General features: G+C 49.1%; 10 protein-coding genes across 10 annotated transcripts; 5 read left to right on the top strand and 5 right to left on the bottom strand.

Annotated features, from left to right (window-relative positions):
* Positions 1-153: 153 nt before the first annotated feature.
* N7466_008747 (proteasome inhibitor PI31 family protein) lies at positions 154-1,289 on the top strand (the record flags this gene model as incomplete). Its single annotated transcript, XM_057168136.1, has 2 exons — positions 154-328; positions 388-1,289. 2 exons carry the CDS (start codon positions 154-156, stop codon positions 1,287-1,289), a joined length of 1,077 nt encoding a protein of 358 aa, XP_057018767.1.
* Positions 1,290-2,061: 772 nt separating this feature from the next.
* Positions 2,062-3,431, top strand: N7466_008746 (serine/threonine-protein phosphatase; the record flags this gene model as incomplete). Its single annotated transcript, XM_057168135.1, has 6 exons — positions 2,062-2,223; positions 2,290-2,331; positions 2,407-2,512; positions 2,611-3,144; positions 3,228-3,300; positions 3,359-3,431. The coding sequence occupies 6 exons, from the start codon at positions 2,062-2,064 to the stop codon at positions 3,429-3,431; spliced, it is 990 nt and encodes a 329-aa protein (XP_057018766.1).
* A 1,049-nt stretch (positions 3,432-4,480) lies between these two features.
* On the top strand, positions 4,481-6,178 carry N7466_008745 (MFS transporter; the record flags this gene model as incomplete). The annotated part of the gene is made up of 5 exons (XM_057168134.1): positions 4,481-4,588; positions 4,654-4,674; positions 4,732-4,789; positions 4,854-4,913; positions 4,971-6,178. 5 exons carry the CDS (start codon positions 4,481-4,483, stop codon positions 6,176-6,178), a joined length of 1,455 nt encoding a protein of 484 aa, XP_057018765.1.
* Positions 6,179-7,096: 918 nt separating this feature from the next.
* N7466_008744 (putative homogentisate 1,2-dioxygenase) lies at positions 7,097-8,855 on the bottom strand (the record flags this gene model as incomplete). The annotated part of the gene is made up of 6 exons (XM_057168133.1): positions 7,097-7,476; positions 7,543-7,705; positions 7,759-8,373; positions 8,421-8,604; positions 8,654-8,676; positions 8,736-8,855. The coding sequence occupies 6 exons, from the start codon at positions 8,853-8,855 to the stop codon at positions 7,097-7,099; spliced, it is 1,485 nt and encodes a 494-aa protein (XP_057018764.1).
* An 827-nt stretch (positions 8,856-9,682) lies between these two features.
* On the bottom strand, positions 9,683-11,469 carry N7466_008743 (uncharacterized protein; the record flags this gene model as incomplete). The annotated part of the gene is made up of 6 exons (XM_057168132.1): positions 9,683-10,261; positions 10,315-10,656; positions 10,712-10,893; positions 10,949-10,996; positions 11,059-11,225; positions 11,285-11,469. The coding sequence occupies 6 exons, from the start codon at positions 11,467-11,469 to the stop codon at positions 9,683-9,685; spliced, it is 1,503 nt and encodes a 500-aa protein (XP_057018763.1).
* Positions 11,470-12,364: 895 nt separating this feature from the next.
* On the bottom strand, positions 12,365-14,065 carry N7466_008742 (acyl--CoA ligase; the record flags this gene model as incomplete). Its single annotated transcript, XM_057168131.1, has 1 exon — positions 12,365-14,065. The coding sequence occupies one exon, from the start codon at positions 14,063-14,065 to the stop codon at positions 12,365-12,367; it is 1,701 nt and encodes a 566-aa protein (XP_057018762.1).
* A 735-nt stretch (positions 14,066-14,800) lies between these two features.
* On the top strand, positions 14,801-15,715 carry N7466_008741 (putative methyltransferase; the record flags this gene model as incomplete). Its single annotated transcript, XM_057168130.1, has 1 exon — positions 14,801-15,715. One exon carries the CDS (start codon positions 14,801-14,803, stop codon positions 15,713-15,715), a length of 915 nt encoding a protein of 304 aa, XP_057018761.1.
* Positions 15,716-16,088: 373 nt separating this feature from the next.
* Positions 16,089-16,886, top strand: N7466_008740 (HHE domain protein; the record flags this gene model as incomplete). Its single annotated transcript, XM_057168129.1, has 1 exon — positions 16,089-16,886. The coding sequence occupies one exon, from the start codon at positions 16,089-16,091 to the stop codon at positions 16,884-16,886; it is 798 nt and encodes a 265-aa protein (XP_057018760.1).
* A 121-nt stretch (positions 16,887-17,007) lies between these two features.
* Positions 17,008-18,039, bottom strand: N7466_008739 (uncharacterized protein; the record flags this gene model as incomplete). The annotated part of the gene is made up of 2 exons (XM_057168128.1): positions 17,008-17,310; positions 17,530-18,039. The coding sequence occupies 2 exons, from the start codon at positions 18,037-18,039 to the stop codon at positions 17,008-17,010; spliced, it is 813 nt and encodes a 270-aa protein (XP_057018759.1).
* A 1,081-nt stretch (positions 18,040-19,120) lies between these two features.
* Positions 19,121-23,056, bottom strand: N7466_008738 (putative AT DNA binding protein; the record flags this gene model as incomplete). The annotated part of the gene is made up of 1 exon (XM_057168127.1): positions 19,121-23,056. One exon carries the CDS (start codon positions 23,054-23,056, stop codon positions 19,121-19,123), a length of 3,936 nt encoding a protein of 1,311 aa, XP_057018758.1.
* Between the last annotated feature and the right edge of the window lie 368 nt (positions 23,057-23,424).

The raw sequence follows: 23,424 nt of genomic DNA, 5'->3' as shown, positions 1-23,424 counted from the left end.
ATAAGGGCCGCGACAGGCCTCGGATCATTGTTGATGCGTGGGGCTCAGCAGTGTCGTCACCTTAGTTGCCTGTCACTCAATTTCATTTAAATCCACTTTCTGACTCCATCCTTAATCAAATACCACACCTGGGCAATCTACGCATACTTTGAAATGGCAGACCCAAGATCCTTGAGCAGAGACAATGTTCTGGACGTTGCAACCAGAGCTTTGCGTGATGATCAACCGAGTCTCAAAACACCGTATGAAGCTATCGCTCTCATTGGGCATGCCTGCATGGCAGCGGTAGACTTTAGGCTAGTGGGACTCGGCGAAGATCACAACATAGGTACCCTCAAACTGGCTTTACTTCAAAGCTCCAATTTACTGATGACCAACCTTCAACAGAATCCACAGAGACGCCCACCCTCCCCGCAGAATGGAACGCTAACAGTACCTTTACCTTCCGATATGCCCACGAACAATCGCCGACACAATACCTACTGAGAGTGAGTCGACTTGGTAAAAATGCCGTGGTGAATGCTGTGAGACTGGCCGATGACCGCACCGGTTCTTTTGATGTATCTGTGAAAGACTTCATCTCGGAGTCTGCGCTCCCATTATCATCAACAGACAATATCACCGCTGCCCTCCATAAGGTTTTCATCTCATCGGATCATCTCAGTCAACTGATCGCATTTTTCAAAACCAATGTTATCCAAGAACTCGCCCCAGGTCTGGGCAAAGAATCCTCAGAGGGCTCGACTCGGGAATTCCAGGAGGCACTCCGCCAACAACCAGAAGATAGACCTCGCCGAGACCCTTTGCGAGATGATTCCATTATGCCCGAGCCCGCCCGTCCTTACCCATTTGATGATCCACTGGCCAGTGCACCCCGCCAACCCCAGCCAACGGGCGATTTCCCCCCTCCTGGATTTGAAGATGAGTTTGAAATCAATCGTCCCGCGCGCGGCATCCCTCCCGGATTTGGTGGCGGAAGAGGCGCTTATGGTATTGGAGATCGTGACCTCTATCCAGCTGGACTTGGCCCTCACGATCCCCTCCGAGGACCTGCTGGCCCTGGATTTGGATCTGGTGGTGGCATGCACCCAACCTTTGATGACCCCCTATTTGGTGGACGCGGTGGAAATGGTGGGTATGATCCTCTTGCACCACCTGGGGCCAGATATGACCCCCCCGGACCAGGTGCTCCACCACACGGCCGCAGCCGAGGACCATTTGGAGGACCTGGTGGAGGCTTCGGGGGTGGAGGCTTCGGGGGCGGAGGCTTCGGGGGCGACTTCATTTAAGAGTTTCATGGCTTCTTTGAATATTCAGGTAGGCTGATGATGTTACAAAACGAGTGTACGGACTGAGTTTTAATGGTCGTTCATTTTACCTACTGCTTTTTGACGAAATTGAACATTTACGTGGTGCCTAGCCACGATATGCGTCTATATCTCCAATCATGCCTGCCTGAAATGTAGGAGAGTACAGATGAAGCCACCTGAGATGCCGAATAAGGCGGCCATTACCCAATGGCAGACAAAGAAGAAAGATGAGACAGTCTGAGCTTTAAATGAGATTGTACTCTTCGGTTGGTTACCGCCTTCGATGATCAACCTTGAATGGTCAAACTGATCCCCGCAGAAAATTTTCAGAATTCCCGGTTTCAAAATAGAAATTCTGAGCAAAACTAGTTTTAAGATCAGAAGATAATTCAGTATGGAGCATTTACTCCTGGTATAATATAGTTGCACCGCCACGTTCACGGATCAAAGGTTCACTAAGAAGCGGTGTGTGGCTAGTAAAAGTGGCGCAAACTTGAACACCTCCAAACTTGACCTTCCCGCATCTCTTTCTCCCTTTCCCTGTTTCCCCCCCTCCCAACTTCCACCCCATCCGTCATCCCTTGAGTTGATCTTGGGGATATTGTCTCGTATCTTCGAATTGCCCTTGTGATTGTTCTTTCCTCCACAACCCCTTTACCCATTCTACCGACCGACACGGAACCTTAGTCATTTCTCACGAGACCGCCCCTCCCCAACTTGGCCCCTCCAATCCACATCACCTGTGCCCGCCATGGATAACAACATGGAAATCGATACGGCGCGCTCACCTGAGCCACACCGTCTCTCCCCCGTGACCGACACTGGTTCTATACCGACCTTGGATGGTTGGATCGAGAGTTTGATGACGTGCAAGCAATTAGCGGAGGAAGATGTGCGGCGCCTGTGCGATCGGGTGCGTTTTTCTCTCGCTGGAAGCTGTAATGGATCCGAAGAATTGATTATTTAATACTGCTCACAGGCAAGAGAAGTATTGCAGGAAGAGTCCAATGTTCAGCCAGTGGTACGTATCTTGACTGTTCTCCGGTCGGGTCGGGCGAGGTCCCCACCATCAGCAACCCACTGACCATCATAACAGAAATGTCCGGTCACAGTGTGCGGTGATATTCACGGCCAGTTCCACGACCTAATGGAGCTGTTCCGCATTGGCGGTCCTAATCCCGACACAAACTACCTTTTCATGGGTAAGTGATAACCTGCCCGTCGTCGGTCGGACTGTGGGGGTCCTATATCGGCAATGAGACAAAATTCTAATGTTTGCTTTTTTTTACTCTCATTGTAGGTGATTATGTTGATCGCGGCTACTATTCCGTTGAGACTGTGACCCTTCTGGTCTGCCTCAAGATTCGCTACCCCCAGCGTATCACCATCCTCCGTGGAAACCACGAATCCCGCCAGATCACCCAAGTGTATGGCTTCTACGACGAATGTCTTCGCAAATATGGAAACGCCAACGTGTGGAAATACTTCACCGATCTCTTTGATTATCTCCCCCTCACAGCTCTCATTGAGAACCAGATTTTCTGTCTGCACGGTGGGCTGAGCCCGTCGATCGACACCCTGGACAACATTCGGTCCTTGGACCGTATCCAAGAAGTCCCACACGAAGGACCCATGTGCGACTTGCTGTGGAGTGATCCCGATGATCGCTGTGGATGGGGAATCTCTCCTCGTGGTGCAGGATACACATTCGGACAGGATATTTCGGAAGCATTCAACCACAACAACGGCTTGACTCTGGTTGCACGCGCTCACCAATTGGTTATGGAAGGATATAATTGGTCACAGGATCGAAACGTGGTGACCATTTTCTCTGGTATGTTTTCCGTGGGTTTGGACGATGACCATGGTGAAGCAAGAAAACTGACGCGTGTGTTTTTTTTTCTTTCTTTTTCTTAGCCCCCAATTACTGTTACCGCTGTGGTAATCAGGCCGCTATTATGGAGATTGATGAGCATCTCAAGTACACATTGTGAGTTTTGTCTGTTGTGTCTGATAACAGAGAGTATAATGCTAATGAATTATTCCAGTCTACAATTTGACCCTTGCCCAAGAGCGGGCGAACCGATGGTATCGAGACGGACACCCGATTACTTCCTTTGATAGATTCGATAACCTTTGTTCTGGGAGCTACTGGCCTGACGGAGGAAGCGGGCTGCATACGGACAGGGCTCTCTCCTTATTAATTTCGTATGGTTCGATGCCTAACCGTCTGTTGATACCAATCATGAAAATAAAAGACCCTTTTGCAAGATTCAGCTTAGATTTTTATCAAAAATTATGGTTCAATGGTCAGCAATGCATTCTCTTGACTGAAGGTGGCTTATGCCAGTATTGGACGAGGTCAAATGTTGTTGGATAAGAATCATCCAAGGGTTGTGCCAGGTAGTAGCGAGCTATATGCAAGAGAGCACTTACCTAGTGTTGATGGCAACTTTCCCCGGTTTCCCCACTGAAAGCTTCTAGTTTAAATTCCTTGCATAAGCATCTCAAGCTTAATCGTGGGCTCGACGAAATACGGAAAGTTCAGGTCCTTCCGAGGTGGTTTTGTCCTGTACAAACTTCCACTACTCTTCTCCATCATGCTACACCAATGTACCTCTTCCCATCCAAGGACCATAATCATATACCATTTTTGATCGTTCCAGTCCTACCTCATCAGTCTAGGTATTCCACAAGCTTCAGCTTCAATCTTTCCCAACGTTGAGGTTTGAACAGAGTAAGCGCTCCACTGGTTGTCTTACATCTTCCACGGCAGTCAGCATTTGATTGTCAGCATTTGATTATGCTTGGACCTTCCACTCACAGGTCACAATCGTATCAGTATATTCCATCTCTGCCTGAAGACTGACATGCCTAAGGGATCTTTGGAGATTTTCAGGCATGATCACCTTATCTTGTCGAATTTCTAGGCAGTCCATGGGTGTTATCATACTAAGATCATTAATCGGAACATTGATACGTACCTAGAGGCCCGAGTGGGTCTCAAGCCTGCGGAGCCCGCGGGCTCCGCGCAATCCAGATTAGCGGTTTGTCTCGCCCGTTGCAACGATACAAATAAATCATCTCATTCTTCGCTATTTCTCGATTTTCTTTTATAACCAACTGCAAACTCCTAATATGAATACCTGAGGCCCATTTTCTTACATATAATGGGGTTCAAAAGCTTCCTGCACAGAGAACCAACACGGCCGAAGCTAGTGGAGCTTCGATCGGCCAAATGGTTTATTATATTTACTGTTTCTTTTGCGGCATCGACTGTAAGATATGATTTGAACCTTTTTTTTCATCTGTTTTTACTCTTTCTAACTTGTGATACCTGCAGGATTATTTCATGTATGGCCTGGTATGCCACTTCTACCCCACAATTCATGGTAGTTGGGCGGATTTCTAATTTTTATAGATTGTGCCTGTTACACCGACGGCTTTGGAACGGAGAGTTGGGATTTCCAAAGATGATAGTGAGTTTGATCTACTTCTCAATTCTCATGAAGCACGAGCTATGCTAACAGAATATTTCGTCAGTTCAATCGTGGAATTCGATTCTTCTAGCATTATACTCAGCGGCAACGCTAGCATTTTCTCGTAAGTGACTTTTCCTAAGAACAAGCAATATATATGATGTCAAGCTGACCTCAATAGCTGTTGTGGGTTATCTAGCTGACCGATTCGAGTCCCGTCGCTGGCCACTTCTTTTCGGTTTGGTGGCACTGGGCGCTGCAACGGCGCTGCTGTGCATCGGAACCAACCTCGGTCTGTGGATCGCTGGCCGATTGTTCCAAGGCATGGCCTCGGCCGTGGTATGGACTGTTGGAATTGCACTGTTGGTAGACACGGTGGGGAAGGAGGGATTTGGTCAAGCAGTCGGATACGTCTCGATGGCCTTGAGCATGGGCACCGTGGCAGGTCCATTGCTGGGAGGTGTACTGTATCAGCATGGAGGATACTATTCTGTCTTTGGACTTGCATTCGGATTGATTGCGATTGATATATTTCTCCGAGTGGTGCTGATTGAGCAAAAGCATGCCATCCCATGGCTTGCCCCTGAGAGGAGGCCATTGTCACCGACCTTGGGCGAGAAAAAAGACGACACAGCAGCTAGCAACGCTCAAGTCGCGGCTTCTTCTGCTGTCTCATCGATCGAAAGCCTAGAAAAGCCGAAACACTCCCGTCATCCTTTGAAACAGATTGCAGCTCTGTTGGGCTCACCCCGTCTTTCGGTGGCTCTCTGGGGGTATTTTGTTGTATCTCTGGTTCTGTCGTCTTTTGACAGTGTGCTTCCCCTCTTTGTCGAGGAGACATTTGGCTGGCAACAAACCGGCCAGGGACTCATTTTCTTCCCGATCATGCTTCCTCACCTTGTCGATCCTATTACAGGGACGATCATCGACAAGTACCCAAAATCAACCCGCTATCTGGTATCAGGCGCATTTTTAGGCGCTGTTCCGGTGGCAGTGCTTTTGAGGGTCGTAAAGAATGACACGTTACATGATAAGGTTGTTCTTTGTGCTTTGCTCGCGCTACTGGGTCTATGTGTTGCCATTGCAATGACTCCGCTCGCTGCCGAGGTTTTCTTTTCTGTCAACGAAAAAGAAGCCGAGTCACCTGATAGCTTTGGTCGTGGAGGTGCGATGGCTTTGGCCTTTGGGTTGACGAACATGAGCTTTGCAGCGGGCACATTGATTGGGCCTTTCTTTGCTGGGTTCATTCGACAAAGTGCTGGATGGGGCACCATGGGCTGGGCAATGGGGTTGATTACTGGAGTTTCTGCGCTTCCAGTGCTCCTTTTCTTGGGTGGCTATATCCTGAGGAAACCCATTGTTAAACAAGACCAAGCTGGCTCGGATTGATCATCTATTGATTGGTTGATGGATTGAATGCACATTTGTACAGTACTCATGATCACGAGCGGCGCACAGGAAATCTCCACCACTGTAAATACAATGACAAAGAGCTTGATCTATTGAGGTCCGTGAAGATTAATAAAATTGGGATCGTGGAACACAAACTAAGATAACTACTAAGTATCCTACTTGAACAACCGGAAAGCTGACTAGTAGTAAACAAATCATTTTCCACCCAGGAATTTCTTTGATAGCGTCAACCATGGGAGTTGAGGCTTCCAGTTCCTGAGTATCATCAAGTCTCGCCAGGTATGCCAAATCGATAATTTTAGAGGAAGGCAGGCAAGGGCCTTGGATATCGAGGAGGGGCGGGTTGAGAGAGTCCGTGTCGAGAGAGCTGGCGTCAAAGGACCCCGTCCGAAGCCTTCGAGACTGAATTTTGGAAGTTTATGAAACCTTGACATTGAGGAGTTAGGTGGATGGGTGATTGTTAGACAAGCCTGTGTTGCTGAAAAGAATCAAGCGGTTTCTCTCCAGCCATCCGTGAATAAGAATACTGGATGCGTAGAGGTATTTTCGTCTTTTCAGTTAGATTGGAGCTCAAAATGTGGAGCTGAACGGCACAGTTTATGGCTTAACTAGTGCTTATGGCTTGACAGCGACCACGTCAGAAGTGAAGAGTCTCTCTACAAACACATCGGTAATCGGTCAATAGTCAGTGATAAGGCAAGCAAAAAGAATGTAGAGGTCGCTTTGGGTAAGCAAATACTACCTACTAGTATCCACTTGGTTTTAGGCATTTATTCTACGAAGGATGGTGACTCCATAGAAAACAATCTGAAAAAGTGAACTGAAAATCGTATTTCCGATCATGAAATGCATACGCTAAACGTTGACGCCATTAACAGAACCTTGGAAGACTCATTAAACAGACAAGTTCTTGGCCTTGGCCAAAATAGCCTCGACCTCCTCAGCATGCTCAGAGAAATGATCGACCAAGCTATCCCACATCTTAGGCTCATGCTCATGCTTCTTAGCGCTGTTCCACGCAAAATCAGTAATAGTGAAAGGTCGACTCGACTCAAACATGAAGGCAATCGACGCCTCGGAGATCCGCATCTCAGGCGGCACATCGTCACTGGCAGCCTTGAATTCCTCGTACGCAACACCGTGAGGAACGAAGCCACATTCGAAAGACACACTGCCTGGCTTGAATGCATCCGAGCGACCGCCGTAGTCGCCATAGATTAAACCCATCAGTTCTGATGCGACGTTCCGGTGGTAGTAAGGAGGTCGGTAAGTGTCTGTGTTTCGCCATTAGAAAATGTGATTTTAGATGGGACTGGTGCTAGAATTGCAGGACGACTTACGGGATGCGACGTCCCATCTCGGGGAGAAAGTAAGGAAATCGGCCAATGGGGCATTGAGATCGCGAGATGGGGCTGTAAGCACGCAGAAAATGGATGGGTCGATATGGTCCACGGAGATGGATCCGACGTTCACGAATTTCGTCAGGTCGTATTTGTACGGGACCTGTTACAAATGTTAGCTTATTTTCAAAATTGTATAGGGAGGATCATCCATACATAGTTTCCGTGCCAAGCAACCACGTCGAAGGGGCTGTGATTCTGGGTGCTCTTGAAGAACTTTCCACCAAGCTTGTACACGATCTCCCAAGGCTCCTGAGCAATCTCATAATGAGCAACGGGAGTCAGGAAGTCCCGTGCATTGGCCAAACCGTTTGCACCAAGAGGACCCAGCTCCGGGAGCTCGAAACAACTTCCCCAGACCTCCAGGATGTATCCGCGGGATGGTCCATCGGGCAATTCCACACGGAAGCGCAAGCCACGCTGGATTACGCAAAGCTCGCCAGGCTGGACATACAATTTACCGAACTCCGTTTGGATGTCCAATGCACCCTGTTGCGGGACGATCAGAAATTCACCGTCGGAGTTGACGAAGGCTTTCTTCGTCATGCTCGTGTTGGCAACATAGACGTGTGTCGCGATACCTTCTCGTAGAGTAGGGTCTCCGGAGCCAGCAACGGTCTTGAGTCCAGAGACAAAATCTACCTCGCCGGTCTCGGGGATATCAAATGGGTGCCATGCGAGCTGAGTCGGGGAGACATGAATACGAGGATTCAGCGGCAGAAAGTTGGACTCGGTGTCTTCGATGTCTGGCAATTCGGTCTGATTGGGACGCTGTTGGTAGGGAATTCATCGGGAATGTGGGGGAAAGGTCTACATACGAATCCTTGGTGCGCAACGGCTGGGCGGGCACGGTACAGCCATGCCTTCTTGTTGGCATGTCGGGGTGCCACAAAGGCAGTTGCGGTAACTTGCTCGGCGTAGAGACCAAAGCGCACGTTGCGGGGGTTATTTTGGCCATGTGGAATAGTGCCAGGGACAGCTTCAGATTCAAATCTGAAGAAGCTACATCAGCCAGTTGAATCGCTAGATGCATATGAATGTAAATACATACGAGTTGCCGAATCCGGCTTGATACTATTCGAGGTTTTAGTCTCTGTTACTTTGGGCTCATTGGGAATGGCATGGGTACGTACCTTGTAAGGGTCATTGCGTCTTGTGTTAAACGAAGGGATAGTGCCATCCTTCTGTGTTTCAGCCCAGTGGAATATCTTTTGATATTCCAAGGGATCGGTTGTACCATTTGTAGAAGGCATGGTATGGATGTGGTAGCGGGTGAAGAAGAAGAAAGGATGAAAGAAAACAGGAGAAAGAAGAAATGAATTATTGGATCTGCGCATCAACAACTAGCTCGGGAGGCCTTATATACTTGGTAAGACACAGACACGGTTCATTCTGTGGGGTCATCCCCTCGACTCCGGAGTAGAAAGTAACGCCCAGAATTGCAAATAATATTTCAAGTGGAGAACCACAGTAAAAGATACGGGTGGAACACCAACAACATCGTCATTAATAAATTAGGGATGATCTCAGCTGAGCAATTGTATGGGTTGTCGCGTCGGACCACCAAGTCGGATACAAAGAGCAAGCAAGTATCGGCATGTAGTGACAAGGTCGCTCTGCCGGCCTCCCCGGTCAGTGGATCGCGATTCGTTCCCAGGGCCAGTGGGGAAGCCGGATGTAGGCTTAAATTCGACAACGATTGGATTCGCGGACCTTGACCCCACATGAGTCAGGTCTGAGTAACGTGTGGAGGTGAGGCGCGTGGGGAGTGATACTGAATCTCTCCAAATCCACTTGATGAACTCAAAGCCCGGATTTGAGTCTGGATTGAATTGTTTAGTTGATGTGGTGGGTCGCGTGTTCCAGCCGTTGTTGTCGGTTGGAGACTTGGAAGTGAGGGACGGGAAAGAGTCCAAGGAGCAACTGCCGAAACCTCTACATTTCCCCTACCATAGCTTCATAGGAGATATGTGGCAACATTTATGTATACATTTTATCTGGAAAATTCCGTGGCTCGTATTCGATCTCGGAAATATGTGCCGACTTTGAACACTGCGCATACATTTTTCCTATTTCTAATCTAGTTCAGGAGACTAATTCGCCCAGCCGTGAGGGCCCCCAAAATGGGCATATAGACAACACTACCAGCTTCTCGGAGAATTTGGCAGTGCTCGACTCGCCGACGAGCAGAGAACTGTGTCTTGTTAATTTCCTTGCACTCTCCGACAGGTCCATACGCAAATCGCTTGTCATTAGACCAAGGGGCATGTCCAGACACAAAGTCAATCCAGCGTTGGCGCATCTCGTGTCCCACGGTCTGTGCGCCGGGATTAAACCCGAGATCAATGCCCTCAAATAAGAAGAGTAAGTCCACGGCGTGGTGCGCGCGACTCGACGGCTGCCATGGATTGGGTTGATCGACAACATAGTTGTAAACGAGCTTGTTAGCAGCCCGGAGTTTCTCCGAGACTACTTCGACTGGCAAGGTGTATCGTGCATCGTTAACAATATCCAAGGCACCCAGTTTGGCGGCAGTCGGGCGATCGGCCACCACTTGATACATCTTGCGAAGCTTTGTTCCCCATTCTTGGTTCTGGTTGAATGCGGAAGAAATGGTCTCGCCATCCAAAAGTTCGACACCATTGCGCCAGATCACTGACTGTATGGAGCGTCAATGCCATATCGATCATAAAAAGAGTCAGTGTAACTTACCTCATACTCGGTATCGCCGATCATCAGTTCATCCACTTGTTCTGGTCTAGTCTCCCAATTCTCCAATTCTGGCTCTTCCTGGATCCACATGGTGTTCACATTGCATTCCTTGAGCGCCTGAATCAAGACAGGAACAGAGGAGGATCGAAGTGAAGACTGGCCCAACTCTTGAACTTTGGCATCCAACGCTTTAATCAGTCCATCTCCCCTCTCGACTGGTAGAGGAGATGATAGATAAAGGGTTCCAGAAGCCAATACCGCCCGCTTAACTGGTGGTCCAGTAATCAGATGCGCATGGGTATAGATGGCTCCGGCACTTTCGCCTGAAAGAGTGATATTGCTCTGGTGAAAGTTAATAGTGGATTCATCGAAACGAAACAAGAAAATTGGTACTTACGGGGTCGCCGCCAAATGAGGCTATGTTCTTGCGCACCCAATCAATACCAATCCGCTGATCTTTGAGAGCGAGGTTCTTCTCTTTTCCATCGCCAAAACTGAAGATATTCAACCGGTAGTTGATAGACACAAAAATCATAGGTTTTCCCGCTCTGATGGAATCCGCGATAATTTTTGTTGGATCTGGAATTGCGATTAGCTATCGTTTCGACCGAAATCATGTATGTTCTCAACTTACCACAGATCTTGGAAGCAGCTGAGCAAAAAGTCACAATCTGAGAACCACCTAAAACGCATGTTAGCATTATACAAAGTAAGAATACATTTGAAGAGTTGATGAGAACATACCATGGATCCAGACGAGCACGGGCAAAGGGTCCGCAGTCGATACTGGAGGACAAGTAATCTCCAGGTTCAAGCATTCGAATTCATCCTCGGGCTCCGGTGCAATAACAAAGTCCTCAGGGATTCGGAGAAGATGACGAACATCCACATCAGCCTGGGGACAACGTGGACTATTTTGAACGTCAGTAATGGGAATTGAAGACTAGAAATATACAAAGTGTTAACATACCCATATTTGGTAGCATCTATAACGGCCCCCGCAAAGCCCTCTACGGGCTTGGCTTTTTCAAACCGTGCAGGAACACTGGCATATTTGATTCCTAGAAATTGATGAATCGGTAAACCTTCATAGTTTCGTTCGATGCCCTTGAATGTGGCATTCAGGGATGCGTGGTGGACTTCTGGGGCTGCCATTGTGATGGAATTTGGTGATGGGGAATATGTAGAAACGTCAATAATCAGAGAGAGGTAGGAGTAGACCCCGGCTAATGACGCTGGTCTCAACTCCCGGGATATCCACCATAGTATTTCTTGGGAGATTCAAAGGATCCATTTGTCCCAAATTGTCAATCCAAGTCATGTGGGGCTTTTGCGGGGAACCCAATATTGAATATTGTGGTGCTTCAACAATCTTCGGCACGGGTAGATCGGGATTGAGGTTGAGAATGTCCAGATGTCGTTCAGATTATGCTGGACACAATCATTTTGATGCTCAACTTAGCACTTCAGCTGTTACCGTCAACTGGTTCTAATAAATGAAATGTTGAAATTGATGTTTCTACGAGAAAAATCGTCTGGGATAAACATAGAGACAGCCGTCGTTGCCTAATTCCAAAGGCACCAAGGTGTCTAATCCTTCCCAGGGGCCAGGAGCACAATCTCTGGCTTAACAGAAAAATGATCTTTCCAATTTACTTATTTGAAACCCCTATCTCCCAAGATACAGGAAAGAAATAAGTGAGTCGGGAGTCAGTAACATACTCCAAGGTACATAGGAATATGAGAAGTGAGAACGTGAGCAGAAGACAATACCTTGGTTGGGGTCTGTTTATAATTCTCAAGGGGAAGGTAAGAAGACGAAGTGCGAAAGTGTGGAGAGTGTAAAGAAGGAAGAGAAGGATAACAAGATAAAGGAACCCTTTGTAGTGCCCGTGCCCACCATAGCAGCACTTGAGTGAATAAGTCTTATATAAGGCCATCTAACAAGACTTCGTACTATGCATGTAACGTTGAAGTAAATTATTTATTGATGATTCAATTTTTCGATTATGGACAGAATATGACAAATCCGGAATTATCTACTAGTCCCCTATAACTGAGCCTTTGGCGCTTTGCTTTTGAGTAAATCCTTGAGTTGTCGTCGCAGAATCTTGCCACTGGGACTCTTCGGGATTTGATCTACAACAAAGATACCACCACGAAGTCTTTTGTGATTCGCGATCTTCGGATTCAACCATGAGTTAATTCTCTCGGTGACGGCTTTCACATCATTGGACTTTGCCTGCTGACGAAGGACCACAAAAGCAACAGGAAGTTCCGTGGCTTTCTCATCAGCCCACATGCCCACAACGCCTGCATCCTCAATATCGGGGTGCTCAATCAATTTCCCCTCCAGCTCACTGGGAATGACCTGAAGACCCTTGTATTTGATCATCTCCTTGATGCGATCGTGAATAGCGATATACCCCTCCTTATCGATGGCTCCAATGTCACCAGTACGGAACCATTTGCTTCCATCAGGCTCAGTGTGGTAGGCGCTCTTGGTTGCCTCCTCATTGTTATAGTAGCCCGAGGTCACGTTCGGTCCCCGGCACCAGATCTCTCCCGAGGGAGTCGACCCATCGGCGTTGGGAACTACATCTTTCATAGTCTCAGGATCCACGAATCGGAATTCCATGTTGTGTGCGATGACTCCGACGCCCGATCCGCGCTTATCCATTCTGTCATTGGGAATGCCAGTCGCCAAAGGAGAGGTCTCGGTAAGACCCCAAGACTGTGTGATAAACACCTCTGTTTGGAACAAGGTTTGGAATTTGGCTTCCAGGGCCGCGGCAAGTTCACTGGTGAGAGGGGCAGCCGCAGACATGACTCGCTTCACACTGCGAAGATTGTAATTGGCGACCCGCTTATCCTTCACTAGCATTAGGGCAATTGGAGGCACCAATGCCAGCTCGTCAGGCTGATACTTTTCGATGCATCCGAGGTACATGTCAAGATCAAATTTGGCGAGAACCGCGACCGAAGTGCCCCAGGCCATGCACTGGCACATATACAGACTAAGACCAAAAATGTGGCTGAATGGCAGGAACGCGACGGCGGTGTGCCGCTGTGGTCTTTGTGAGGGGGAACCAGTCTCGAACATGATAGCTCGCCATTGATGGAGATTGGCGACAATATTCTGGTGGGTGGAGACGACGCCCTTGGCTGGTCCTGATGTGCCAGAAGAAAAGCAAATAAAGACGGGTCTCTTGGCAGCGTCGGCGGGGGAAACTGTCGTAAGAGTACCCTCGGGAAATGTGCTCGCGAGATGCTCGCATGTCGCCTGACCATCGACAGGATATGGCCCATCTAGGAGAATGATCTTTTCAACGGCTGTTCCTTTTACTGCCTTCCGAGCGGTTTCAAGCAGCGTTGAATGCGCGATGACGAAGCGGGCTCCACTTGTTTTCAGCTGTGCATTCAACTCAAGCGCTGTTAAAGCAGCGCTAGTTGGGGCCACGAGACCGCCAGAACCCACGATCGCATAGCATGCAATTGGATACTCGATGCTATTTGGGCTGAACAAAGCTATGACATCGTCCTTTCGGAGACCGAAACTTTGTTGCAGCCCGTATGCTAGAGAGCGAGTGCGTTGAATCACCTCTCCGTATGTATATTGCTTCCCCGTTTGCGCATCGATGTAAATGGGTCGATCATGAGGAGTGTTGTATGGGTTGGAGAAAATGTAAGAGATCAGATCTTGCGATTTGATGTCTAGATCTGGATAATGCGACCGGTAAATGTTGGTCATGTTGAGCTGAGATTTGACAAAGACAAAGCCCAAAAAACGAAAACTGAGGATGGAAGAAATCTGATCTTTCCAAACTTCCAAGATGGATACCAGAAGAAGCCTTATATAGTGGAACATTAAATTAGTCTTGAAATGACGCAAAGCTAAGTGGAGTTCCAAAGATATGCGGAAGACAGAACCGGAAGATCTGGCGGAAGTCGGTTTGCCGTCGTTCGCTGCCGTCCTGTTGATCCCCGCGTTTTCGACCTATCAAATTCCCCAGATTCCGGGAGATCTCCATTCTTTCCAATTGAGCTCTTGTTCGTAACCCTCGGCTGAGTCTATCCATGTGAGGTCAATCTCAAGTACTCCATAACTTAAGTTAAAAGATGAGGTGATCCGGGCCGAGTATGGGGTCATAATCAATCATGTAATCATGTAAGTTACAGTAACTTCCAACTACCCGCTTCTCCGCATTATCCGCGGCGAGATTACAAATACGATGCCCCAATGTTGATCACTAATTCACATCTGAAGGTTGGATTGGAAATGCATCTTTCAAATGTTTGGAGGTATAAATAACTCTATAATCTCAAGTGCTGTCTGTTATTATCTCTTCTTCTCATTAACAGCACACTATACTTGACTCCATCTGCGTTTCCACACCTAGGATCGGCATAGTTCCCGGGACCCGCACCGTTGATCTACTCTATACTTAGTACTATACATCTTTCACCATCAATTTGAACCTTCAATATGTCCACCATTACAACAGCTGCCCCAGTCGTCACCACCACTACCACCACCACCATCACAACAGACTCATCCTACGTACCCCGCGGCCCAACAACCGCCTCCTTGACCTTCTACACACCCCCAGCCGATAACTCCGTTCCCTTCGCCTACGTCAGCGAACCACCAGCCGGCCAACCCCAGTACAACTACGGCAGAGTCGACCACAAAGTCTCGCTAAGCGACATTCGCGGCGCCGGAAACCCCTTCACCCTCGACAAAGACTCATTCCAAACCCTCCAAAACATCTCCTCCAAAACAACATACGAAACTTTCGACTCCGACGCCCTCGTCCAAGAAATATACTACCCAGAAGTCGAATCTCTCCTCCTCAACTCCATCCCAGGCGCCCACAAGATCGTCCTCTTCGACCACACAATCCGCCGCGACAAGGCCTCCGCGCACCGCAAGCCCGTCACCCTCGTACACGTGGACCAAACCCCGCGCGCAGCGGAAGCCCGCGTCCGTCTCCATGTTCCCGATCCAGCGGAAGCCGAGGCTCTGCTGAAGGGCAGATACAGGATTGTGAACGTCTGGCGCCCGCTTAGCGCGGAGGCTGGAGAGCCGGTGCAGTCGTCGCCGTTGGCTTTTGCGTCGGCGGAATCGGTCGATCCGGATGATTTGGTGCCTGTTCAGCTTCGGTACCCGGATCGGACGGGCGAGACCATGGGCGTGAAGCATAATGCGGGTCAAAAGTGGCATTACTGGTCTGGTATGACGGGTGATGAGCGGTTGTTGCTTAAGTGTTCGGATTCGAAGGGGTTGAGGGATGGCGATGTGGCGCAGTGGGTGCCTCATACGGCGTTTTGGGATGAGAGGACACCCGCTGGAGCGAGGCCGAGAGAGAGTATTGAGGTTCGGGCTTTGGTTTTTGGCTGATTTATTGAATTTGTTGAACAAATTGCTTAAAAGACGGGTTTCATTAAGTTGTTGAGTCTTTCTGGTTTCAGTTACATTGGGAAGGAGTATAGATCGTTTTTGATATTTAGTATAGCTTGCGCAATTTGAAGCATAACAATGGAAGAAAAGAAATCACAATTGAATTTTTACACTTTGGATATGAGCTTCAAGCTTCTATTTATTAATTTATAACTCAACCCCACTGGAATTAGGGCTAGATATCATCATAATGACTTGCACGGGAGTAATGACCGAATTCGCCATCTGCTTCACTATCTCCAAAACTTCTTTTCTCGAAACAAACACAAAGGAAAATCAAACCATCAAATAACCCCTACTAGTATATACCCCTATGTTCAAATACACACCCCTCATCCATCCCCTCCGCTCAGTCCGCCCTCTCCTCACCTCCAGGGCCGGCATCACAGACAAAACGACCGCCTCTCCAGGCCCCCAACCCAAATACAACGACCAATTCAGCCTTCTCCACGGCAACATCAGCCCAACGCTACGCACCTTCACCAACGCAGCCGCAACACCAGAAGTCCATTCGCGCATCCTCCCCCTCCTCAAACACGAGCACGCCGAGCTCCAATCCCACAGCCACAAGATCCTCAACTCCATCGACTCGGACGAACAATCCCGCTACCAAAACCAGTTCACCTGGGAACTAGCCCGCAACACAATCGGCAAAGAGCTACTCGTCTACCCGGCCATCGCAAAACATGTCCGGCACGGACAGGTCCTCGCGGACAAGAACCGCGCCGAGCACCGCGAGATCAAGGAGCAATTGAAGATGTTCCAGGGACTGCCTTGTACGGATCCGCGCTTTGCGCCGACGCTGGAGGCGCTTGCGGAGGATCTACGGGTGCATGTGAGGCGCGAGGAGGAGGAGGATCTGGTGCTGCTTGAGGAGGCGTTGTCGAGGGAGGATAGTGAGGCGTTGGCGGGGTCTTTGGATCGGATGAAGAGGTTTTTGCCGTCGAGGGCGCACCCGTTGACGCCGAGTAAACCGCCTTTTGAGACGGCGGTGGGCTTGTTGACTGCGCCTGTTGATATGGTTGGGGATTTGTTTAGGAAGTGGCCGCATGGGGGTGTGGATAGGACGCATGGGAGGGAGGGGAGTAAGCATTTGGCGGCGGCGAGGTAGAATATTCAAACCAATGGGTCGGATCTTCTATAATTTGTATAGATGCGGTAGTATTATTGAACAATACGTATATGTTGGACTTGGAGTTTTTTCTAGTGAAAGAACTGATAGTCATCTCATTTCAGGCTTGACATGTTACTGCCGGTGACTTGGTCACTAAACTAGTAGGACTTAGATATCCGAGCTGCAGTCGACGAAGCTTCTGAAGACCGTTGATGTTTCCTTTCACCATGAGAGTGATTTGCTTTTCTTTTTCTCGCTCCTTCTCCTTCTCCTTCTCCTTCTCCTTCTCTTCAAGTGCGCTCTCAATAGATCGACGTCTCTTCCAGACCTTGCGAAACTGGCTTCGCTCATCTTCCTGCTGCTTCAGTCGCATCAGCATAAAGCCTTCATGGGCTTCTTTTTCTTCGCGCAAAACTTGGATCTTAGCAGCGGAAAAAACCACAGATATCACAAATTAGTATATCGTAACCTCTGTAAGTTCCATGTTTACAATGGGAATGAATGACTATCATGTGTATGTGTATAGCCCACCCTCCACTCTATACTCTTACGAGATAGTACCAGTACCTTTGTGCAAGCAAAGGAAACAACAGAACTGAAACGGGGGACGAGGGGGGCAAAGGGGGATAAGCAAACATACATATGACAGCCATAATTCCTGCTCAGAGCTCCAGGCTCTTTGACACCGTGCCAACTGCTTCTCCGCACCCTGAAGTTCCTTCTCCTGTTCTTGCGTCCACCGGCATCGGCTGCGAACAATACTCGCCCAGTTAACCATGCGCCCGAACCGCGCACGCGACGACGAAGAGGAGGCCTCTTGTTGGTCAATCTCTGATTCCGAATCAGAGTCACAGTCGGAAAATTCACTGGACGATGCGTGGGGGTCGATTGTCTGGTCTGGACCTGGACTCTGCTTCACCGCTACATGCAGGGTGTCGGAGACGTCACTGTGCATGGATGGACGGGGTATGGCGGCAAATTGGGTGCCGGGGGACTTTTCATGGAAGTAAAGATCCGAATCATGATCGAGATTGAGTTCGAAGTCGAGTTCTTCTTCCTTTTCTTTGCCTTTGCTGGTTGTGCTGGTTGCGGAGGATCGTCTTTTCCAGGGGAAGGGTATGGCTCGTTGGACAATGGTGAGGACGGCCATTGTTTCTGATTAAGTATTAGATGTGTAGTATGTGTCGCTGAATGAGCAGAGTAGCTTGATTGCTTCAATGCGTGGCAGGAATAGGTTTGAAAGCCTGGTATATAAGTTTTGGTTCCCTGCAAGGCGCACGGCACACTTCTTATATATACGTTCTAGAACGAGGTCAACAAGGGGAGGGGAACTTTGCCATCTTTCCGGCTTCCCTTTTCGACCAAGTGGCACTTTGCTCACGGACCGATTGCGACGAAAACGAACGTGCAGCTCCTTGTACGAGAGTGGGGAAGAGCCCAATGTACATCAGATACTTGGCCACGCGAGTGCGAGTACATACCCCCGGTCTCCCCCTGGTTGGTCTGGCCCAATTCAATAAGCCTGCAGTCTTGGTCCAGACTCCAACTTGGACCTTGGTGTCCGTGCTGCTGTGTAGACAGGTGTAGCCTCCCTTGTACCTTGAGGTTCCTGTGTAGCCCATAGATAGCGAAAACCAGTCGTGCGGTGTTGTTGTTACAGAGTCGAGGTCGAGTCCAGTCGTCATGATAGAAATGAGGGTCATACTGGATTCCATTGTAGACCTAGATCATACGCGGGTTTCAGATTATGACGAATGCCGAGTCTCTTCCGCTGGAGAAATATGATATGTACATACATCATATTTTGTTCTGCCGTTATCGTTCGGAAAAACAAGGGATCGACTTGCAGGGGTTGGTCTGGTTGATGCTCGTCTGGTGGACATGCATTATTCGACGTCAATATTGAATGTTTGCAAGCCCAAATCCACATGAAGGATGTGATCAGTGGCTTCGATCAGCGATGCATACAAGTGGCAAACTAATTGTACCCAATGTTCGAAATTTTTCTTTCTTTCATAATGACATTTGAAGTAGGTATCAGATAGAACGCTAAAAATGGGATATTCAAATGTTCAAGGTACTCCATAGTAAATCCATAGCCTTGAGGGAATCATAAAGGAGAATTTTGCAGTCGCATTGAAAAACAAACCGACTCCGTTGCCAAGGACAAACAAATAGGTGAAAAGAAAAGAAAGCCCTCCCGAATGCTCAAATAATTGAAAAAAAAAATTTCAAGCTCCTCTCCATGTATCAACTGAAGTTCCGCGGATTGTCTTCGCCTTGCGCTCCTCTCGGATTTGCTCACCAATAATAATACTAATGAGTCTCCGATGTAGATCAGCTTCAGTCCAATCTACCTGCCCACTGCCGCCATATTCAATGTCAGCGTGTGAGAGTTCATGTACGAAGCGATCAATCACGGCAAATTGCACTTCGGTGATAGGTACCCCGTGATGTCCATCCGAGGTCCACATCCAGTCACCCATAATCCCAGCGCGTCCGGGCGCATCAAAGTATGGGAAGCGTTCGGGATGTCGCTTTGCCATTCGGTAGATCCGCCGAAGAGAATTATAATGAGCATCGGAAAAGTAGCCAAACACCGCAAGGGGTCTCGGTCGCGAGCTCGGTCGCTCCAGCTTATCATTATCAACCGCGGCATTGTCATCAATAGCATCGTCAGGTACCTCTGTTTGAATCCAAGGATCCTCCACGTCCTCTTCAATAGAAGGCAGGTGATCGTCCTCGTCCATGGGTGGGGAATCCGCCGATTCGTCCACCTGTCTGTCGGATGATTGGTGCGATGGGCTGGAAGGAGGGTCGTGCTCAAATTCCTCCCGGATCTCGGGTGCCGATTGAAGAATCTCAGGTTCTTCCTGGTCACTTTCCTCGTACTGCGGTTCTCCTTCGGAAGCCTCGCTAGAAGTATCGTCATAGCGGGACTTGGGCGGGGCTTTGAGCCATCTCGGAGTCAGGCTGGTAATTCGCTGGAACCAGGTTGCTTCAGGCTCTTCTTCTGCACGCGGATGCTTTGGAGTAGTCGTGGTGTCATGTACTGACTCGTTATCATGAAGCCCAGAGTCAGAAACGCTCCCATTGGCATGAGTTTCCTTCGGTGGAGAATCGAATTGTGAGTTTTGAAGCGCAACAGGCGAGTCCATCTTGGCTTCTGAATACCTTTCCGGGCTTTGCGAGATAGGCTGGAGGCGGACTCTTTTCTCGGTCTTTCGCGAAACAGATTTCATTGCAGAGCCATAAATGGAGCTTTGAGGGCCAGGTCGACGTAAGATACTTCGGGGAGTACTTGTTGCATTGTAGTAACGGGCTCGGTTGGGGGTATCATCTTCTGCCAATAGAGCAGAAAGATCAACCTCTTGGTCGCGTAGCTTGCGAATGTGGGTTTGATCGAAGTATCGATTGTCATCATGCTCTACCGTCACATAGGCCGGGGATGAGCTCAGGCTGTCTTGGTGTGCTGAGGTACGAGCAATTCTCTGCCAAGGACTCTTGCTTTCTTGAACAGGCGAACCATGATCGTCGGAGTGCTGTGAAAGATAACTTTCATCTCGTGCTTCTTGCTGCCAGATGTCATCGAAGCCATCGTCCTCGGCCATTTCCGGTTCCATATCTCTTTCTCGAGAATTAGACTGATGTGACCTAGTAGATTCCAGCTCATCCTCTACACTCGGCTCGGCATCTCCCTCCTGTTGCCAAATGTCGACGGATTCATTGTCTTCTTCGACAACGTCATTCTCTGATTCAACTCGCTGGTCAGGGTCAAATGGCACCCGGCTAGTTTCCGGCTCCGAATACTCGGGGAATTCATCGACCGGTTCCTCAACGAGGGGTTCTGCATCGACGGATTCATGGAAACGTCTGTGGACGGGTTGGTGGAAAGTTCTATTGAGATTCTCATGGAGAGGCTCCTCATCAGGTTCATCGTCGACCCGCTCTTCATCAAGGGGTTCATATAGATGTTGGCGAGGGGATTGATTGAGATTTCTAAATGGAGGTTCAGGTTCATCATCGAGAGCTTCGTAGAGAGGTTCCTCATCCAAGGGCTGCCCCTCCATTTCTGACTCTGCAGACCTTGGAATATCTTTCAGTGAGTTTTCATCAGCTTCCTCGTGATGAGAGGCGCTTTCATCACTATTGATGTATATGAGCCGTGCGGCATTCTTGGGGTCTGCTGCATGTCGACTGACAGCTTCTCGGTCTGCCTGCCATCGATAATCTCGTGCCGGACTTAAGCCTGGGGAGCTATATTGGGGCGGATTGTTTCTCGTAGAATGTGATGATTCGAATCTAGCCTCTTCCATATCCAACTCGTGCTGATTTTGTTGCTTTAGCTCATCAGCATCATACTCGATTTCGTGCTGAGGGTGATGGTCTTCTTCGGACTCATAAAGATCAGCCTCCGGGATGGGTGACTTTTCGGGCGAAGATTCTGTAGAATGGTGGCTATAGAAGGGCGCTGGGGGCGAATTTCGTCGTCTCGGTTGGATCGAATACGGTTGCTGGATCCTGGCCTCTTCCATTTCCATCTCATCCTGGTTTTGCTGCTCTAGCACATCGGAATCGTACTCAATATCACGCTGGAAGTGAACTTCTTCTTCGGCTTCGTAAGTTTCAGCCTCTGGCCTTTGCGGCTTTTCGGGTGATAATCCTGTAGGAAGGTCAGGGTAGGAGAGCACCTGAGATGAACTTTGTCGCTTCGGATGAATTGGTTGTGATTGATTGTGCTGTGAGCTTTGAGAGACGGGAGAAGGTCCATGGACCAAAGGACTCGGCCTTGCGGAGCTGTGAGTATCACTCCGTAGATCATCAATGCCCCCTCCCAACTTGCGCTTCAACCGTTCACCAATACGGCCCTTCTCTCGGTCTCTGAGTATTTTTGCGGCATTGTCTGTCGCATTTCTGGTGCCAGATCCAAGACCGAACTGTTTGGCCGAGGGGAGGGTATCCAAGGAGACCATTGTGAAGCCCTCACTTTCCATTATAGAATCGAATTCTTCATGGTCATCAATCGCATCTGATGTAAGATGCGCGTGGTCATTAGTCACTTCAATTTCATGCAAACGATCTCCACGGGCTTCGTTCTCTTCCTCGCCAGGCGAAGAAGTTGGACTAGGGGACGGATAGGTGCGTGGTGAGGAAGTTGTGCCGCGACGTGATGATCTAGTAGATGAGCCTAGCCTTTCTCGAGTTGGTGATGGCATCTTAGAGGGCGTGGAATTTAGATTCCGATCGTCATCTTGGAAGTGATGCTCTGTATCTCCGATAATGGGGGTATCATAGGAAGCTCTGCCATACTCGCGGGTGGTAGCATGATCCCAAGTCTCACCATGTGATGGGGTCGGCATGCGGAGGTTTGCAACGGGTAAATCGTCAGCCCCAAGAGAGTCGCTATCCACGCCTCCATCCACTGCCAGGTTAATCGGGCTTAATTGACGACCTGCACCAGCATCGTTCGCAACGTCCGCAGTCATATCCATTGGGCTCATATTCCCCCAGGGCTGTGCTGGTGATGGCGCATCCTCGGCGATGACTGTTTCTAGTTGCTTCGGCTTCGGGGTATCCTTTCGCGGTCGACCGCGTTTCCTTTTCTCTGTACTCGGTTCATTTGGGCCGGGGGTGTGTCCTGGGCTTCCTGGCCATGGCGATCCATTCTGGGGCAAAGCGTCCGATTTTCGCGGGCGCCCACGCTTCCTTGCAGGCGTCCGTTCTATCAAAGGACTGCGCTCATCTTTCAAAGGAATCATTGTCGTCACGGTCGAAGGTCGTCGTTGCCGTTTGCGCGACGGGCTAGCTTCGATTTGGTTCTCGTCATCTTGTGTTGCCTCGAGTGTGACCCGGATACGCCACGGGCTCACGTTGCCATCTTGTTGGATCCTCTCCGGGGAGAGTGACATTTGGCGACCGTTCAGTTTCCTGCTCGGTGAACCGGGAAGTAGGATATCATTGAAGCGGATAGAATGCGCGCTCTTCCCGGGACTGAGGCTCGTACGCGATCGCTTGGCCGGTGTGAGTTGACGTTTGCCGATCGCGGGAGACATCCAGCTTTGGCGACCGGTAAAGGGTTTAATTGGAGAGGAAATTAAATACTCGGCGTCACCTGGAGGACCGAGGACATCTGGGGAGGAGCTTTGGCTGCGCGACGTGATTGACATGACGGGGAGGGGACTCGAGGTGGTTGAATCTCGGCACGCGTGCCGCTAGGGGGCGTGGAGAGAGCGCACCCTATGGAATGCTGGAGGATTGAGAGCTTATACTCCAGTGCAAGAGATTCTAAAATAATAAACCAAAGTAATCAAGATAAAAACAGCGGGGCAACACATAAACAAAGCTCCCGAAGCGGCACGAGTCGGTCACTGCGACCGGTTGTATTAGGTAAGCATCAGTATAGCATTTGAATATGACATCTACCACGATGGTTCATCCCCGCATCCTTGTTTTATTGATTTCCATTGAAAATTAACAATTCGTATTCAGTTGAATGTTTTCAAAATGCTCACAAACTCTTGTTCTATCTTCCTCA

This window comes from Penicillium verhagenii (assembly GCF_028828195.1).
Source record: "Penicillium verhagenii strain IBT 33310 chromosome Unknown utg000008l_segment0_segment0, whole genome shotgun sequence".
NCBI lineage: Eukaryota > Fungi > Ascomycota > Eurotiomycetes > Eurotiales > Aspergillaceae > Penicillium > Penicillium verhagenii.
Note: the sequence above shows the minus strand (reverse complement) of the source record. Positions and strands in the feature narration are given on the sequence as shown.